Source organism: Tenrec ecaudatus, chromosome 3 (assembly GCF_050624435.1).
Source record: "Tenrec ecaudatus isolate mTenEca1 chromosome 3, mTenEca1.hap1, whole genome shotgun sequence".
Lineage (NCBI taxonomy): Eukaryota > Metazoa > Chordata > Mammalia > Afrosoricida > Tenrecidae > Tenrec > Tenrec ecaudatus.
In genome coordinates, this window is record NC_134532.1 from 197,716,062 (window position 1) to 197,735,261 (window position 19,200).

Genomic DNA, 19,200 nt, shown 5'->3' on the forward strand with positions numbered 1-19,200 from the left:
AAGATTTGGTGATAAGCATGTTCATCACAGTTGTCTGGGGGCTGGGGGTTCAGTGCCATCACGCTGATTCTGACTCATAGCGACCCTGTGCACACAGAGACAAACCCTGTCCAGTCGGCCATCCTCACAGCCATGGCTGGTTGCGCCCATTGTTGCAGCCTGTTACTCCATCTCTTTGAAGGCCTTCCTTATTTCCACTGACCCCGTACCAGGCAAGATGTCTTTCTCCAGGCTGGCCCCTCCTAATAACATGCCCAAAGGACATGAGACAACATCACTTCATCCTTCTCAGGAGTGTCCTGGCTGTACTTCTACGGCTGCTGCTACTTCCTTCGGCAGTCCGTGCCATGGTTCCCATGCTTCCCGGTACCGTCATTCAAACGCATCAATTCAACTCATTAATTAGTCACTGCCCAGCTTTCACATGCACGGAGGGGTTGAAAATACCCTGGCTGGAGTCAGGTGCACCTTATGCTCTAAGAGGCATCTTCAATCCGTTAACACTCTTTTTTATTTTTTGCCCCGTTAACACTCTTAAGGGGTCTGTGTACCAAAGGAGATTTGCTGGGATCGCATATTAATAGTTCCTCCGTTTCCGTGTGCCCCTGTTGAGCAGGTGGCATGTTTGGCTGCCTTCCCTAGAGGGCCCCCCCACAGCTGCATATAACAGGGCCCCACCCAGCCCGGCAGTTTCAAAAGATGACCAGTCTTGTCTGCACAGCTGTGCAACAGCTGAAGAGTGAGCCTCCATTACGACCCAGCCAGTGGGCCCAGAGCCCAAGCGTCAGCTTGCTCACTTTTGCCACAATGCTACTCAATCTGGTTCCATGTAAACACTTACCTGAAATCAAACAAACGATTGCAGCATCTCTATGGCAATGACCTTCTTACTTGACCCTGAAGTAACTTCTTGCCTGTCCTAATGCTCCCATTAAGGCAGTGGGGTTGGAGTTCTGTTTTGTAAAAGTGTGCTGACCTGGGGAGTGCTGAGTGCTGTAGCTTCCCTTCCATGTAGCACAATGAAGGGTTTAGTCTTTCTTTCCAAATGCCTTATTCTGAATTGGGTGAAGGTTTAGAGCAGCTCAATTTTCCACTCAACAATCCATATATTTTGTTTCATAGCATTGATTACATCCCCACCCCCACCCCACCCCACACAGTTTTGAGGCTTCTCACTCACCTGGTATTTAGGAGCCCCTCCTACTTGGAGAAGGAGCCCTGGCAGTGCTGTCCGGGAAACAGGCTGCTAACCACAAGGTCAGCAGTTCAAAACCACCAGTTCCTCCTTGGGAGAAAGTTGAGGCCATCTGTTTCTCTAAAGACTTACAGCCCAGAAACCCTATATAGAGTTGCTGCGTGTGAACCATAGCGAACTGTGGGCAGCTGTGAGAAGGGCATCACAGAACACGCCATGGTGCTCACGCCGAACTTGTACATGGATCAAGAGGCAGTGTGTGAACCAAACAATACCGCATGGTTTAAAATCAGGAAACGTGTAAGACAGGGTTGTGTGCTCTCGTCATGCTTGTTCAATCTGTCTGCTGAACAAATCCCCAGAGCAGCTGGATCATGAGTGCAGCATCAGGATTGGAGGCAGGCTTACTAACAACCTGGGACATGCAGATGGCACCGCCTTGCTTGCTGAAACCGAGGACGACTTGAGGTACTTGCTGATGAATATCAAGGATTGTAGCCTTCAGTATAACTCATGCAGACAACAAAATCCTCACAAGTGGACCAATATGTAACATCATAATAGAGAAAAAACCTGAAGTTACCAAGGGTTTTGTCTTGCTTGGGTCCACAGTCAATGTTCATGGAAGCAGCAGTTAAGAGATCAAAAGGCACATTGCATTGGGTAAACCTGCTGCACAAGTATCACTATGGAGTGATACTTGAGTATTGAAAAGCAAGGATGTTACTTTGACGACTCAGTTGGACCTGACCTTTGAATCGCCTCGTATGCATGTGAAAATTGGACAGTAAGGGAGACAGGAGAAGAAAAGATACATCTGAACTGTGGTGCTGGGGAATATTCAAAGTTCCAGAAACTGCTAAAAGAACAAACCAATCTGTGTTGAAAAAAGTATGGCCAGAGTGCTCCTTAGAGGCAAGGAAGGCAAGACTTCTTCTCACAGGCTTTGGACATACTATCAGTCCCTGGAGGACATCACGCTTGCTAAAGTGGAGGGGCAGCGAGAAAGAAGACGACCCTCGATGGGAGGGAACAATGGTGAGGACGGGGCAGGACTGGGCAGGGTTTGGTTCTGTTGTGCACAGCGTCACTATGGATTGGAACTGACTCGATGGCACCGAATGGCATGAATCAGAATCAACCTGAAGACAGTGTCTGCCATCTGGAGAGTACTGATGCAGTGAGTTAAGCATTGGGCTGGCTGCTATCCAAAAGGCCAGGGGTTTGAACATACCAGCTGCTCCATCAGAGAAAGTTGAAGTCTTTTGCTGGCGGAAAGACTTACAACCTTGGAAACCCTTCAGCATCTGCTCTACTCTACAGGGTCAAGAGATGTCCGACTTGCCTGGAGAACAGGGTCTTGGTTGGGACTGCACTAGCCTATCCGCCTGCTTCCTCAAGTGGCTACATGACATCACTGGCATCACGCATGAAGCAGCTGGTTACCTCTGATGTCCCAAGGCCCAAGGGGCAGCTTCAGGTGCCACACGCAGTGAACAAGCAGGCCCTTCCGTCAGCCAGCTTTGCTCCGTACGGCTCTTCTCCTCATAGCAATGCATGCAACGAAAGGACAGGAGGGTTTCCGGTCATTTCCAAAGGCTAGGAGCTCAGCTCACACTTGGATATCACCTTGACCTCAACTATCAGGGCCATGTCCAAAGGACTCCCTCCAATGCTGCGACTGTGGGCCACGGGCGGGTCAACAAGGGGCCTCCTGTGACCATCTTCACGTGAGTATCGCTCACCAGGAACAGCGTGGAGCTGGCATCAATCGGGCTCATGAGCTCAGCTCATGTCATCACGAAGGCAGACCTGGTAGGCGATGGTCACCCCATTCTAACACGGGGGGCGGGGAGGGGAGAGTGAAGGGCCTGGGCAGGGGCACACTACAGCCAGCCAGTGTGACGGGGTGAGGGAGGGTTTTAGCCCCCCAACCAGACGGCCTTCTGCTACTAACCACTTGTGTTAAGACTGGGTGGACTAGAGTAACAAGTCCAGGGACACTCGTGCATGTAAGAGAGAACTTTACAGCAAAGAGCAAATGTATAATGAGAAAATTGCCCAGTCCAGACCAAGTCCATAATTCTGACATTAGCTCATATATCCGATATTAGTCCGTAAATTCCTCTTTAGACTCACACAGCACATGCAATGATGCCTAATGCAGGAAGATCACAGATCGATGGGTAGAAAGTCTTGTGGATCCAGTGGCCATGAAAGCATGTCCATGCTGGTGTGGGTCTCCACACGGCTCCTCCATCTCTCTGGGAGTCTTAACAGCAGGAAAGGGAAGGCAGAGAGAGAGAGAGTACATCCTGCTTCCAGGGAGGAAATTCCCACAAGGAGGCATCAGGCTGTGACCTGACTGACAGGCTAGACTTCACCCCTTCACTGTTAATCTCCTCAAGTTGACATGAGATTTTTTAAAATCATTTTTAATCATTTTATTGGGGGCTCATACAACTCTTATCACAATCCATACATACATTAATTATATAAAGCACATTTGTACATTTGTTACACTCATCATTCTCAAAACATTTGATCTCCACATAAGCCACTGGCATCAGCTCATTTTTCTCCCTACCTCCCCGCTCCCCTCTCCCTCATGAACCCTTGATAATTTATACATTATTATTTTGCCATATCATACACTGTCAGACGTCTCCTTTTACCCACTTTTCTGTAGTCCGTCCCCCCAGGAGGAGGACATGAGATTATGTAAGTACCACGCCACCTCTACATGAACGTACTGCTTTTACACAAACTTGCTGTGCACATTAACTCACAGTGGAGTGGCCGATGGAGGGTGTCTGAGGCTGTCGGTCTACAGGAGCTGAAAGCCTCCTCTTTCCCAAGGAGCGGCTGGTGCGTTTGAACTGCCAATCTTAGGATAAACAGTTCTGGGCTTACCCAACAGCACCACCAGGGCTCGTCCGAGAGGACAAAGCAGTTCTTAATGTCAGCTGAAAACGTGTCATTTGTTCAGCACACGCTGCAGTGACTCTGAAAGCTGGAGAAGAACAACTGGCAATGTTCTGTATGCATGAATCTTTAATAGAATGTCACAGTGAGTATTAGTATTTAGAGTGGCCCTGGTCAAAATTCTTTCCCTCATCTTCAGGTGCAACTGAAGGATAATTGTACACTGTACATTTCTTTTCTAGGGGCATTTCAACCATTTCGATATGTAAGCTCAAGGATCTCCAAATCTAACATGACCGACTTTGGTGCTCAGTGTAAACAAAGCCTGGTGTTTTCTCTTTGGGTTTCTTCTGACACCTTCTGCACAAGGCGGCTGGCCGGGCGCCCACTGTTTAGCTACACGATGAGAGAGAGAGGGCATGTGGAGAGAGCTGCATAGCCAGCTGTGGACAGACCAGCACCCTGGGACTGCATGGACAGAAGCAGGCACAGAGACATACAGCTCAGCCAGATGCCACCTCCGCCAGCAACTGGGGTTTACCCAGTGTGTGGCACTCCCAGAAAATGGCCTCAGAGGCTGGCCTGTAACTTGTTCTTATTCTCCCGTCACTGGACTTGTAAGAGCAGAGATATTAATGGGCCTGTTGCCTCCTCTTCTTTCTTCGTGGAGCAGAGGCCTGATTCACGGGCTGTCCTTCGGTCACTGCCAATTTTATCTTATTATTTCTCCTTTGCTTCTGCTTCCTGACAACTCTGAAAAACAAGGCGCTAAATTATTTTGAAGCAGGGACCTAGTGAATGATGTAATTACATTGAAGTTTAATTAACCAGCTCACCAAATAAGAAAAGGAAAGGAGAGATGGAATTGACTGATAAGTGGTGGACACCCGCCGACTCCTGTCGTGAGAGTCAGAAGCCTAAGCAAGCAAAATGCTGGGACAAGAAATGTCTTTGAAAGATGGTGACTACAGATTTAAAACAATCCAGTCAGGGCAAACACAGCACAGAGGTAAATTGTTAGACCAATGAGTTAGGTTTTTTCCTTTGTGTGTGTGTGGTGGAGGAGTGGTAAAAGGGGGGGGGGGGGTTGTTACATCCATACTGCTCCACTCAGCACTTCATCTCCAAATCCCTGAATTACTTTTTGTGAGAAATGACCATCGCAGCATTTGGCTGTGAGCAGAGGGAGAAAACTAAAAGCACATGTCGGGCAGAGCAGCGCTGTTCCCGCCCCCCACCACTGCCACTGAGCGATGCTAGTCATAGAGACCCCACAGGTCAGGGCAGAACAGTCCATGTGAGCGTTTGAGAGCATAACTGACTTTATAGCAGTAGAAAGCCCTACCTTTTCCCAAGGAGTAGCTGGTGTTTTCGAACTCTTGGCCTTGCGGCTAGCAGCCTAACGCACAACCTCTACGCCACCATGACTCTTAAAAAGCAACGCTAGGCCCATTTCCCCCCTTTCCTTGGAAGATCTCAGATTCCAGACAAGTGCCACACAGAAGGAGAGCTGCTTCAACACGAACAGTGTGAGACTCACACTATCCCATGCCACAGAAGGTAAGACCCTTGGCTTCAGGAGTTCTCTGAGGAAATCACAGGCAGCCTGGAGCTGGGAAAGATGGCCGGCTCACCACCCCCTTACTCTGAGCTAGAAGAACTAGGCCACTCATGTTATCATGAACAAGGGGTGGCTGGGACAAGCAGCACCGGCAGGCCTGGAACTTTCTCCCCACAAACTGAGTCAGCAACATCAGGGCTCGGCTTCTCCCCTGGCGAACCACCTGAGCCCTGGGAGAAAGCTGATTCTGGGCCTTCCCAGTACCCACATCTCGGAAAGGCTTCACAAAGCACCGACAGGCCCCTGAGAAGCAGATGGAGGCTTTGTGTCCCCTGGCCTAAGGGCTGGACCTATAAAACCAGGAGGAAGTGGGGGAGGTCATGAGAGAAGCGAGGAGTTGAGACAAAATGTGTCCGAGTTCTTGAACGGAAAACTGATGATCTGCTCAGAAACCCTGCACTTATCTCACAATAAAGAGTGGGGACTTCGAGGAGGTACAAGACAGAGCAGGCTGTCATCACCCCTTCCCTCCTTCCCTTCCGGCAACACAGGGAAGGAAAGCAGGGTGGTCAGAGTCACAGTCACCAGTGCGGAAAGGCAAAGCCCGACTTCTCCAGAAGCTGGGTCCCCAGTGTCTGGGGTGCCATCCCAGGTGTGGCTCGGTATGGGAAAAGAGAGGTGTACCGCAATCACCTGACAAGGTCAGCTACTGTCCATGCGCTCGGTGTCAGTCCGCTTGCTGGACCTGTTTACACTGGGCACCACAGTCCAAACAAAAACAGCTGCCAGTATGCTGTTTACCTACCCTTCTCCCACAGCCAGTTGTTAGACGCAAGATCCTTTCCTCCTCCAGGAGGATCCAGCACATCGAATGACATCGAATGATATAATCTCTTAATAGCAAAGCCAATGGTGCTATGCATGCCTGTCCCAAAAACTGTAAACCCATCTCTGTTTGCCTTGCCCACAAGATGCAGATCTGATGGTGAACACCATGGGCAGACAGCGTTCAGGAGGGCAGGGAGGAGACGTGCCCCAAGGTCCCGAGTGAGAAAGCCTTCCCCTAGAGATGGTACCCTGCACCCTGCACCCAGACTTTTCACCTCCTAAGCTGTGAGAGGATACATTTTTGTTTGTTAAAGGCCATTAAAAAAAGTAGATGGGTTTTAAAAAAACCCAGTCATTTGAGATATGAATAAACAAAATTTTCCAAATACAAAGTCTTAATAAAGCTGTGATGAACTGATTGAGTCAAAATCAAATAAGTGTTTTGTTTTTGCCTTAAAATTAAAGCGACCTAGTATTTGCCCTCTAAATGAAAAGGATTTATGTAACTGGTAGACGGAGCGTTCGCCACAAGAGGGAGCCCGCATCATTCCACTTCTGGGCCAGAGCAAAATTAGCATGAAGGAAAAACAAATTAATATAAAACAGCTGTAAAAAAAGTATATGCTTAAAAATATCTTTTATGCTATGTATGCATAAAAGACTATTAAAATTAATTTTCACTATTTTAAGGGGGAAAAGTCCTAATTCTGCCTTGTCAATTTTGTTACAAGGCTTCTGGAGTTTGGGGAAGAAAACCGTTACCAAGACAACTGTCAGCCAGAGTTCAGGAATCTTCTCTGAGAGAAGCCAGTTGAATACCACTTAGGAACCACACTCCAAGAGGTTCGCTCTGGGAAAGACACTGTATACGATCTACCTGGGAAGACAGAGATGAACTTCCACAACGAAACAGCAGGTAGTAATGCTGTGAAAGCCAGGTCTAGCAAAAGGCAGAAATCTCTCAGAGAAGGAAGGAAATCCCACAGGCTTTCCACTCAGAGAGTGACAGGGCAATAGTGAGGCAACACCCTGCTGGAGGTGGAAAACTCAGACCTGGAAAAGCAAGGCAGGCCCGGGCAGGGCTGGCTCTCCCGGGCCCCATTATCTCACTAGCAGACCAGGGGCGCCTTGTAGAGCCAGCGATGAGCTTCCTCTATGCCTACACTACTACAAGGCAAACTCAGTGTCCACCTATCTGAGCATGTCACCTTCCAGTCTCCACTCGGCACAGCACCCTAACAGTGGAACAGTCCTGAACCAGGGGTTTGTCAGGTGGCCTTCTTCTCAGGAAGGTTTCTGTAAGAAGTTTCAAGAATTGAATCGTGTCCCCACAAGACAGGTGTCAACTTGGCTGGGTCAAGATTGCCAGTGGTTTAGCAGCTATGCAATGATATGATCATCTCCATGGTGATACGAGCAGCCAATCAGCTGCAAGGGGATTAGGGTAGAAAGTAATATCCTTATTTAGGTCACATCTCCCAAGTGGAGTTTCCCAGGGATGTGGCCCCACAGCACCTTTTATCTTATAAGAAATGAAAGGAGAGTTACAAGCAAGCACAGTGGCAAAGACCTCAGTACCACCAAGAAGGAAGAGCCAGGAGCAGAGTGCTTCCTTTGGCCCCTGGGTCCCCGTGCTGAGAACCTCCTAGACGCAGCGAAAGCCTGATGCCAAGATGCACTGACACCTGCAAAGGGCAGTGGGCCCACAGATACTGAACGGAGACAACAGAGAAAGCCCTCCCCTAAAGCTCGCTCCTGAGCTGGACTTCCACCTGCCCACACTGAGAGAGAATCTATTTCTAGGAGAGCGGTCCACGTGCGGTGTTTCTGAGCAGCACGAGGTAACTATGACTGTGCCAGCTTCTTCAATGAAGTCTTTGCTCTGCATGCTTCTATGCTGCTCTCAAATCCCATAAGGCATCAAGATTAAGATATCAAAATGCACATGAATAATGCAACTTGACCGCAGAACATTAGTAATCTGCGCGTCATGAGAAATTCAGAAAAGTTCTGAACTTAAGACACAGACACATGGACACATCAGAAGCATGCAGCTTTTAAGTTCACATGGACTCAGCAGCACACTGAGACAGGGGAACTTACGTCGGTCTACACCACCTTCCTAAATTTCTAACGTGGAAGAGGTGTTCTCTCTAGAGAAAAGACTTCCAGGAGGGGCCACTGTGGAGCCAAGGGGACAAAGTCACACACAAGCCCCAGATGTCTGCTTACTCACTGCAAAGGCAATGGTGGAATGAGGTTCTGTCCCCCCACACCGGCCTGACAGCCTATCTCTGCATGACCTCTGCAGAGTTCCAGCTGTGGTTAAGCCTTCCTCCTGAGACCTCTCCTTCGAGGTACGTGAAGGGCAAAGCCAGAGACCTGCAGATGCGGGCACGGCCCACTGAAGGCCGACTATCGTCGCGATCAACGGTCTACACAAACGCTGTGAGGCCTGCCTGGTGTGCCAGCCCCTGACCACCTGGCCATAAACTGGCCACAGTGACTCCACGCACGGCCACCCTGAGAAACTCACCGTCAATTTTCTCTAAGCTAGTCAATCAGATGACACTAGACCCACTTTGGTTGTTTTTCTCAAAGTTCCATTTCCACTGTGGGTTACTTAATGGAGATAATTCTTTTAAATAGTGTAAATTTGATAAGAAGTAAGGAAGAGGCAGAGTAAGTAGGAGGTGGAATTCAAGTGGCTGGGTCTTGATGGAATGAAAAAATGATTTTTTTTTCCAATGAGAAAATAAAAAGAAATTGAGAAAGCATTCTAATAAAGCCATAAAACAGAAACTGGTGCATCACATACATCTAATACAAACAGGCATTTTTTCATCACAACTTAGACAACAGCTTAGACGTGTTCCCCTGGATCTTAGTGCCATTAAGCTTCTAATCCAAAACTAAGCATGGGGCTCAGGTTCCTGAAAAATGGACCAAAGGGCCTTGCACCGTAGCAGAGCTTAAATTCTGAGCACCCGTATGGGAAGGGCTAAGGATGGAGGCGAGAGCTCAAAATCCATTTGTAGCATCCCCCGTGGATTAAGCTTCTGCCCATTGAGCAAGAATGTGAACAACCTTGCTATCAGACAGGAGGCATTGGAAAGTGGATTACTGCAAATGTAGTTAGGTTAAAATCTAACATCATAACATCTTGCTCTCCCTTTGGAACTGTTTCTAATTTGTCCTAGTTTTTATTATGTTCTTTCTTTGCAATTGAGGTTTTTCTGTTTTACTTTGTTATTGGGAGTGGGGCTGCAAGACCCAGGGCTGTTGTCAGGTTAGGTGCCATTGATCCAGTTCCAACTCAGAGCAACTCGATGCACAACACAATGAAGCAGTCTGCCCGGTCCTGTGCATCCTCACAGTGGTTCCTACGCTTGAGCCCAGTGTCGCAGCTACCGTGTCCACCCATCTCCTTGAGAGCCTTCCTCTCTCTCACTGCCTCTCCACTTTACCAAGCGTGATGATTGCCAGGAGTTAATCTGTAGAGACAGGAACTGGTTTACTAATTTCTTAACTTATGGGAGGGGAATTGAGAGGAAACAAAAGCTAATAATAATGGATACAAGAATGAAGAACGTGTTCGAAGAACTGACAGTGGTAGTGCTTACACAACTCTAAGACATTTATACCCCAAATTGTATGATATGTCAATAAAGCTGTTAACATTTTTGAAATGAATAAGAACAGCAATGAATTGAAACATACCATCACCACCAAAAAAAAAGAGGCCTCGGTCCCTACCATCCTTTGAGTTGGGAGGAGAGGGTGTATAATTATACTCATACAATAGTTCTCCTAAATATGCTGTCACTGGTATAACATTCCTCTGATTTATAATCAATACTGAATGCTAAGTACAGCTAAATACTTCCTCTCGGTCTGGTTGACTCTATAAAGAAATATAACTTGATCTTACAGTTTCTCTGCCAAGGAACAAGATGTACATTCAGTCTGAAAGGCCTTCTTCCTGCCTTTCTTGTACCATGAGTCACAATTTGACGTGCCCCTTGAAGCCTGGCTGAAGGAGTCCTCCAAAAAGCAGGGAGCCTCACCCCACAACTAAATGTCACCTCCCCCTCTCCTAAGCTACAAATGGACACAGAATACAGACCATTCATCGTGTTTGGCCTTGTACCTTGGTTATTCCCATGCCTCATCCTGTAAAAGGCAGCTACTTGCCTCATCTACACCGCACGCTCCCCATCCCCATCGCCATCGCCACCCCTCGATGCCATGCAGTCGATTCTGACTCAGAGCACCCTAGAGGGTGCTGATTTCCCAAAGAGGGCCATGCCGCCCATGGGAGACCTCTGGAATGATGCAGGGGCTGCAAAAGCAGACAAACCCACTGCCAAGAGGTCTGTTCCAACTCCGCACCAATAGCACAGGGTGGAACTGCCCTGTGAGTTCCGAGACCGTGATTTTCCATGGCAGTCGACAGCCTCACCTGCACTTTACCCAGCTATAGGACGGGAGCGTTCCACTGCCAGGGGCACCGAGTCATGATTTCTTCTGAAAAGGAGGTGGTAGGCCAAATAGTTTGGGGGTCTATGCTACAAAACATTCCCAAGACTGTAAATAATTTTTTTCACCAGTGGACAGTCTCATCTTTCCCCCCTCTAGGTTTGAACCGCCAACCTTGCCTAACGCAGAGTGTCAGCAAGGCAAACAATCCATGACTTCTGAGTCAATGACAAGTAGCAACTGTGACTTTAAACGTCTGTGGACATCTCTCCAACGAGAGCGAATGCCACCAGTGCACGTGAGCACGTCTGAGCCCTCGTACTACGCACTTCTACCGCCGCCCGGGAGGAGCTATGCAAGGCAGACCATTTCCAGGTTAAACGTAAGAAGAACTAACTTGCTAGCAGAGGTCTTGGATGAGGAGACGGTAGGGCAAGTGGCGCGCTTGTGACCGAGTTCCCCACAAACGAAGCAGCCGGCTGCCGGGCCCTCACAGGGGTGCTCTGGCAGGGCGCAGTGGTTGCAGACGCTGCAGTGCACCCAGGCTGGAAGAGAAAGACTGAGTTTCAGGAGATGTTCGCCTGCTGTCATCACTTACCACACTAACAGAGCTTACTGCAAATACTGAGGCTCACTTACTTAACCAAAACCCAAACCCGCTGACTCACAGCGACCCTGTAGGACAGGGATGAAGTGGAGCTGCCCCGGTGGGTTTCCGAGACTGGACCTCTTTACAGGAGTATAAAGCATCGTCTTTCTCACTCGCGGTGGCTGGTGGTTTTGAACTCCTCACTTGACAGTGGTTAGCAGCCCAAAGTACAACCACTATGCCACCAGGGCTAGGACTCAGCTCAGGAAGCCAGGTGAAGGAGGGAGGTCTGAATCCGCCCAAGTCTGCTCACTTCTTCCTGTTTCAGAGCAGCAAACTCATCCCTTCTCTCCTGACACCAAGGTGGCCGGTTGAGGGGACGTCTGTTGGTAGGCGCCGTTGAGTCAAGTCTCACTCAGAGACCCTCTGAACAAAGTGTCCACTCCTGCACCATCGTCACCACGACGACGTTTCAGCCCAGTGACCTGCACTTGACCAAGCAGGATGTCTTTCTGTAGGGTCTGGCCCCTCCTGAGAACATGTCCAAAGGATGTGGGGGCAAGTCTCACATCTCTGCTTCTAAGGTGAATCCTGGCTGGATTTCTTCCACGACGGGTTTGTTTCTTCTTCTGGCAGTACACGGCATTTTCAGTATTCTTCACTAATACCATCACTCAGATGCATCGATTCTACTTGAATCGTTCTCATTCACGGTCCGTTCCCATATGAGGCAACTGGAAACCCCCTCTGAGCACAGTGGTGTGAATGGAGAGCCTCGAAACCAGACCAAGAGCATTATAAAGTCAATGCTAGCAGGTGTAGCCAGTTAAAATGTTACACCTCACCATCTGATCTCCCTACTGACCCATTTTAAAGTCGTTTCAGTATTTCGTATTTTCTGCTTTCCTTGTTTTCCCTTGGATTTTCTAGATGTGGTTGCTGGGTGGTTTGCTGGCTTGCTTCCTGTGCGCGTTCTGTTGGAGTGCCTGTGGCACGCAGGCTAGGCGGCTCTACAGCAGCAGCCACTCAGCTGAGGAGTGGCGAGGGGCCTAGCAGGGAGCTTAATGGCATGCATGAGGAAAACGATGTTCTCAAATGTCCTGCGCCCAGCTTCTTACTATGACGGCACAATTCACCTCTATGAAAGGTGGCGTATATACCAAGAAAACAAGCTACAAAGAACACACCATGGCTTGAGTCAGAGGCACGTTAGTCTTCAAAGTTACATCTTTGCTTCTGAACCCTTTAACGAGATCTTTTATTAGCTCCTAATAGAATGGTTTGGGTAAAATAAACAAATAAACAGAGAGCTCTTTTGCATCAGGTGTGCTCAAAGACACGTACTGCTTAATTCCCAGATGGCTGCTTCCTTGGATGTTGACTGTTGACCCAAGTCAAGTGAGCCCCTCCCCAGCATCTGCCTTTCCTCTTTCCACGGGCCCAGCTGTGCGGACTTCTGTCTTCCGTATGTTGAGGTGTAACCCATTCTGAAGGTTTCACTCTGAACTTCATCAGGAAGTGCTTCAAGTTCTCTGCCTTCACGGTGCAGAGGTGCCATCTGCGTCCGGGAGGGTGTGAACGTGTTTGCCTCCCATGCTGAGACTATGTTCTTCTTCCTGCAGTCCACTTTCCCAGACGATTGGCTCAGCGCTCCAGTAACTGGGGGAAAGATATTCCTGCGGCACACCTTTCCTGATCATATGCCAAGCAGTGCTTCCTTGTTCTGTTCCACCAACTACCTTTGTCTGTACCCAGGTTCCACGTAAGCACCACCAAGTGTTCTGGAACACCAGTTCTTTGCAATGTTACCCATGATGTATCATGATCCACACAAGGGAACTCACCTTTTCAGTCAGGAAATCACATCTTTCTGGTACTTTCTCCCTTTAGCCATGATCCATCTGGTGTTGGCAATTTTCTCTCTCATTCTGAATTTAGTTTGAAGTTGACAGTTCCGAATCGATGTACTGCTGAAACCAATTTTCAATGATCTTCATCAAAACCTTACTTGCATAAGATATTAATGACACTGCCCGTTAATCCCACATTGTATTGAATCATCGGGAAGAGGGGCAAGTGTTAATCTCCTGGTCAGTTGGCCAGGTAGCTCTCTCTCTCAAATTTCCTGGCATAGATGAGTTAGTGCCACTGGTTTTGAAACAATGCAGTCCTGATTCTGTCAATTCTACAGCCTTGTTTTTTGCCCATGGTTTCAGTATAGCCTGAATGTCTTCCTTCAATATCATTACTTCTTGATCATCTGGCACCTCCTGCAATGGCTGAGTGTCCATCCGTTCTTTTTAGCTGTGAGTCGGTGTTTTCCTTCCATTTTCTGTTGATGCTTCCTGCATCCAGTTTTGGCCACAGGATTCTTCAAACTCAAGGCTTGAACTTTTCTTCAGCCTGAGAAATGCTGAGTGTGTTCTTCCCTTGTGATTTTCTAACCCCAGGACTTTGCCCAGTTCCCTATCACGCTTTACTCTCCGTGTTAACATCAGCCAAGTGCTGCACTGAAACAAGGTAACGGGCCACCTCTCCCCATGAAGGGCAAAATGCACGTTTTTGTAAATTTAAACTTAAAGGGCAAGTAAACAAAGGTCTCTACATGGTTTTCTCTTTTTATAAATACAATGAAACATAAACCCTGCTTAGATGGAGAAAACCTAGAATGTGTTAAAGGCTCAGTACTTACACGGCTTTACACACTTTTTGCAGAGAAAGCAATGATTCCACTTCCTGCCATCCTACAAAAACAATTTTTAAATTATGTTTAATTTGTCATCAAAATCAGATCACATGATTAAAAATTAAAATGTCTTATTAAAAACCGGTGTAAATTATTCATTCCTTATCCCTCCCTTTCCTGGGCTTCAGTTAACTGCTTTGATTTAATGCAGGCCTTCTCCGTGCAGCTCCCACGCCTCCGCATGCACCTCAGTCTCTGTAACCGTAAGACGGGAACGCGTGCAAGGGGCTCCTAGGCCTGCACCCATTAAAAGCCGACTGGGTGCAAAGAAAGACCTCATAAAAATTCCTTCAGTATCAGTCATCACAATAGTCTGTCTCCATCCTGTGCAATCCTTAATGAAATTCAAATCTGAGAACCTTATGGTAATATAACACCACTTATTGTGTGAATAGTTTTAAGCTGTGAGATAATATATCTTGAAAAGTACATAAAACATGTATGTACTAAAGTTTAGCAAGTGCAAGTAGTCCCCGTCCTAAAACAGGGCTCCCGGGTTCTGATGACTTGGTCATGAGTCAGTTATAGCTTAAGACCCCCCTTTATTCCCACTCCCACTGCTAGCGCTGTAATCTGCTCTGCGAGGGAGTCTCGATCAGCGAACCAATGACTGACTGCTGCTGACCGCGTCAGCGCAGGGCGCCCGAGACACTTTATGCAGTGCAGAGCCATCAGTAACCCGGTGCCCAAACACAGCCAGGCCGTCCTCGGTGTGGCTCGGCCCAACCGGAAGATGAGGTAAATCAGGGTGAGCTGTTGGAGAGTCAGCACTGACACAGCCCCAGACCAAGAAACACTCTCCCCCAGGGATGGCCCCACATGCCCGCTTCCCCGCAAGCAGCATCCGTGCGGGTCATGCCTGGACGAGGCTCATTTTCAGGCCTGTGCGTGTACCCTCAAATACTGCAGTTGTACCTTCTCCATTTTGGACTTTCTATGATGTGGGCATCATCGCAGAAGTGGCCTCTAGAGATCATCTCTAAATCAACTGGAAGAACATCAGCAGATGGGCCACCTAATGAAAACCAAGTCTAACCAGTAATAAGATGATAGAGTTCCCATAAATGTGGTCTTTTCTGTGGGGAATGCTTTGTGCTGCCCAGTCAAAGGTGCACTCGCCCTTTCTAACCGCATGTAGTTAAAACCTGAGGCTCATCCTCCCTTCCTCAGCAACAGTGTTTAGTCTGGAACCTCTCGGGAGCAAAGCGGCTACTTGCTTGGCTACTATCAGAAGGTTGGTGGATCAACCCACTCAGGGATGCCTCAGACGGAAGAGGCAGAAAGTGATTTCCGGAAGATTACAGTTCTACTCTGCACACGGGGACCACCAAGTGTTGGGATGCCACGGCACCTGTCTTTTATGTTGCTATGGTTTTCTGTCCCTAGTAGCCCTCCCTTCTCTGTAAAGAAGGGAGCAATAACTGTACCTACTTCGCAGGATTGTTCAGAGGATTAACGAGCTGGTTCATGAGCTAGCAGAACTTTCCAGAAATACGTGCGTGTCCCGTGTTATCGAAATGCCAGCTTTGGAATCCCTACGTGTTAGGTGTAAATGGTGTCCATATGCATAGATGAAGATCAGCACTCACATTGCGCCCGCCGATTCTAAACACTCATCGTTTTAACAGCCATAAAGGACTATAAAAATGAATTGGAAAATATATATCAATAAGGAAAGAATGAACTGAAAACGGGTGCTGTTGATGGCAATTAATTATTTGAAAACGCCTGCAGGCCTCCACAGTGAGCATTGAAAGATGATGAGCATGCGTCTCCATGCAGCTGCAACACTGCACGCAGGTACCGAAGCCAACAGGCGAAACAAAATGAGCGAGTAGGTGTGGGCTAAGAACTCTGGACCTTGGACGTGCAGGCCCCACAGGGCTCGCAGTGCCGGTTCTCGGGAGCCACGTATCGCTGACACAGAGAACAGAATCTAGAGGAAAGAGAGAAGCCGCCATCAGCTAAACACGTCTCCTGAGATCCCAAACAGACAAACCATACCAGGCACTGGTCTCAACAAGCGCTCTAAGATTATGAACCAAATGGAAAACACACGGAAGAATCTATGATGTGTAATTCCCCTCCTTTTAGAACAGCGTCATGCTGCGTTTTCCGGGGTGAAGGCCCACACATCCACTGAGGTGCCCAGCCCAGCTGGGCAAGTGCCGCTGGTTCCATCCTTGCCAGTGCGAAGGCACTCTCGCTGCTTATTCCAGCTCATCAATTCAAATCCCTCCACGTCCCCCAGCAACCTTACCTATACCCTTCGTCAGTGGGAAGGATCATTTGATGGGGTGGGATGTTGGTGAAAATCCGCACAGGAGACTGCTTCCGGCCGGTCTTCCCATGTTTATAAAGTGCATGATTGTCATAATCTACCTAGAAAGCAAGGGACAAAGATAGTTTACTCAGAGGAGCCAACAACGCACGTTAGGAGTCTTTAACCAATAAAGGAATAAGCCAAAGCGGAGGTACAAGTGAAGCCACAGTACTTCACACAAAACGCTTCGGAACAGGAGTCTACTTGCTAATCAGCAGTCAGTGAAGGCCACGGGCAGTGAAATGTGATTAGACAAAAGGTGTAATTTATGATGATAAATCTATCTTGCCTAGTATAAAAGGAGCGACCTCATCTTTTTGTCCAACAATAAATTTGGACCAAAGAGCTCGGCCCATTAGATCCGGCTTAGGGAGTGTGAGCGTAATCAGGATGGGAGCTTGTGGCTTTAGCAATCCTCCTTTAAAGATGTGGGCAGGCCTGCTGGGGGCCTTTCCATTCATTGTTGGTGTGTGAAGTACGCCATGTCAGCTTCACCCTACCAAAGTGAAGTCCAGCCCTGGCTTGGTCTCCTCTCCCAGGCTCACTGTGGGACCCTCACATCATGGGAGCAGCCTGCCACACTCCCCTAGGCGAGCTTACATAACTTTCATCTGGAAAGGAAGTCATGACTTCCTGCTGTTAAATCAGATAATGCCTGGCCTCGGGCTGAGGTAAACAGAAAGGTGTGGTAGAGGAAAGAGACTCACAGCCCTGGCTGTTTCCCCATGGAAACACTGACCTCTCTCCTCAGATCCCTAACTCCACTTCCAGTTTCCGCAGATTCTCTCCAAAGTAAATGAAAGGCAACCAGAATGACTGTGACTGTTCGTCTATTGCATCCCCCATCTCCTCCCACCCCTCTATTACCTGCGCCTCTTTTTTTATTGTAAATCATTTTATTGGGGGACTCTTAAAGCTCTTATACCATTCCATCCATCAATTGTCTCATGCACATTTGTGCCTATGTTGCCATCATTTTCAACATATTTTCTTGGTTCCCTACACCTATTCTTAACTTGGTTTAGAAGCTGCTGTGACTGCCAGGCCACTCCATGCGGCACCCCATACAGGAACTCCCCGGAGTTACAAACGAGGTCTGCCCTCAGTGTGTCTTTATGTCGAATCTGTAAGTAAGTCGTGTTACCTAACCCTACTCAAGTGCAAGTAACTGCACGAAGCCTGTCCAGCCACTGAGAAGCTACACTGCAGCAAGTGGAGATGGCTGTGCAGGATTGGTTTGAGTTCAAGGAGCCCAGGGGGCTTACTGGGTTACATGTGGTTGGGCTGCTAACTTCATGGTCAGCAGTTCACACCTATTGTGTCAAATCCATCTCCCTGCACGCCTTCTTTTTCGCTGTCACTCCATATTACTAAAGATCATGTCCTCCAGGGTCTGGTCTCTCCTCACCACACACCCAAAGTGCGTAAGGCGAGTGTTGCCATCCTTGCTGCCTTACTTCTTCCAAGAGAGATCGGTTTGTCCTTTTGGCAGTCCGTGGTCCTTTCAACATTCTTCTCCAGCACAATTCAAATGCATCGATTCCTCTACACTTTTTCTTATTCAGTGTCCAACTTTCCCAGGCACAGCCTTTGTTGTTCCCACCAAATGAGTAGAACTGCTCCTGAGTTTCTGAGGCTGTAACCCTTTAGGGGATTAGAAAGCCTCATCTTTCTCCCAGGAAGAGGCTGACATGGAAGTTAGCAGCCAAAGCATAACCCAGTATGTCACAGAAATCATTCATTTGCAAAAAAGTTCTGCTCTGTAGGAAAGTGCTGTGGGGTTGGGAAACGCAAATGCCAGCCAGACCCAGAGCAGGATCTTTAATGTGGTACAAACAAACCTGTGAAATTGTTATAGATTACTAAGTAAGCCCAAGTAAAATCTGTGCTTTCTGTGCTTACTGGGTGATCCAAGACTGTTTAATTGGCCCATCCCAAGGCTCCCTCTGGACAGTTTCACAGCCATTCCCTGGGTAAGCCAATGAGACACCTACTAGCATTCCATAGAAACAACTGGAGGAAGAAGCCTTAAGCTTCCGCAGTTGGAAAAGATGCATACATGGCCGAGGACACCGAGCTAAAGAAGAGACTGTGGGGAAATCCTAGAGGATTCTGGCTGCCGGTAGTGACTTCACAGTAAGGCCCAACTATAAACAGCTAGTAGGGGCTCACGGCTGCCCTACCAAGAAGTGCAAGTTCACAAGAAAAGCACAAGGTGAGATCACATTTGAAGACCCACAGAGGCCATGAAAGTCCCTGGGTGCTGCCAATGGCTTGCACTGCATTAAGGTTGGCAGACTGAGCTCACCCGGCAGCACCCCCCACAGGATTTGACCATGCACCGAAGCAAAATTAAATCCATGACGAATTCAACGTTTTCTCTGTTTATCATGAGGTTGCTTGTTGGCCTAGTTGTGGGAAATTTTCCCTTTCTTTACGTTGGGGTACAAGCTGATAGCTACAGTCCTTGCTCTTCATCAGAATGCGCATAAACCCTCTTCCTCTTCGGCAGTCAGGCTTGTGGTATCTGCATAACTGATCCTGATGCTGTTCT

The 19,200-nt window shown here is 48.1% G+C and overlaps 1 protein-coding gene across 1 annotated transcript in view; it reads right to left on the minus strand.

Moving 5' to 3' along the window:
- Positions 1–3,650: 3,650 nt before the first annotated feature.
- ZCCHC4 (zinc finger CCHC-type containing 4) overlaps positions 3,651–19,200 on the minus strand; it is a 68,389-nt gene continuing 52,839 nt past the window's right edge. Inside the window, exons 9-13 of the mRNA XM_075544471.1 lie at positions 16,584–16,705; positions 16,184–16,259; positions 14,270–14,321; positions 11,386–11,533; positions 3,651–4,873 (exon numbers count right to left, since the gene is read on the minus strand). Coding sequence (XP_075400586.1) covers positions 4,753–4,873; positions 11,386–11,533; positions 14,270–14,321; positions 16,184–16,259; positions 16,584–16,705 — 519 coding nt within the window. The 3' untranslated portion in view covers positions 3,651–4,752. The remainder of the gene's footprint in view (positions 4,874–11,385; positions 11,534–14,269; positions 14,322–16,183; positions 16,260–16,583; positions 16,706–19,200) is intronic.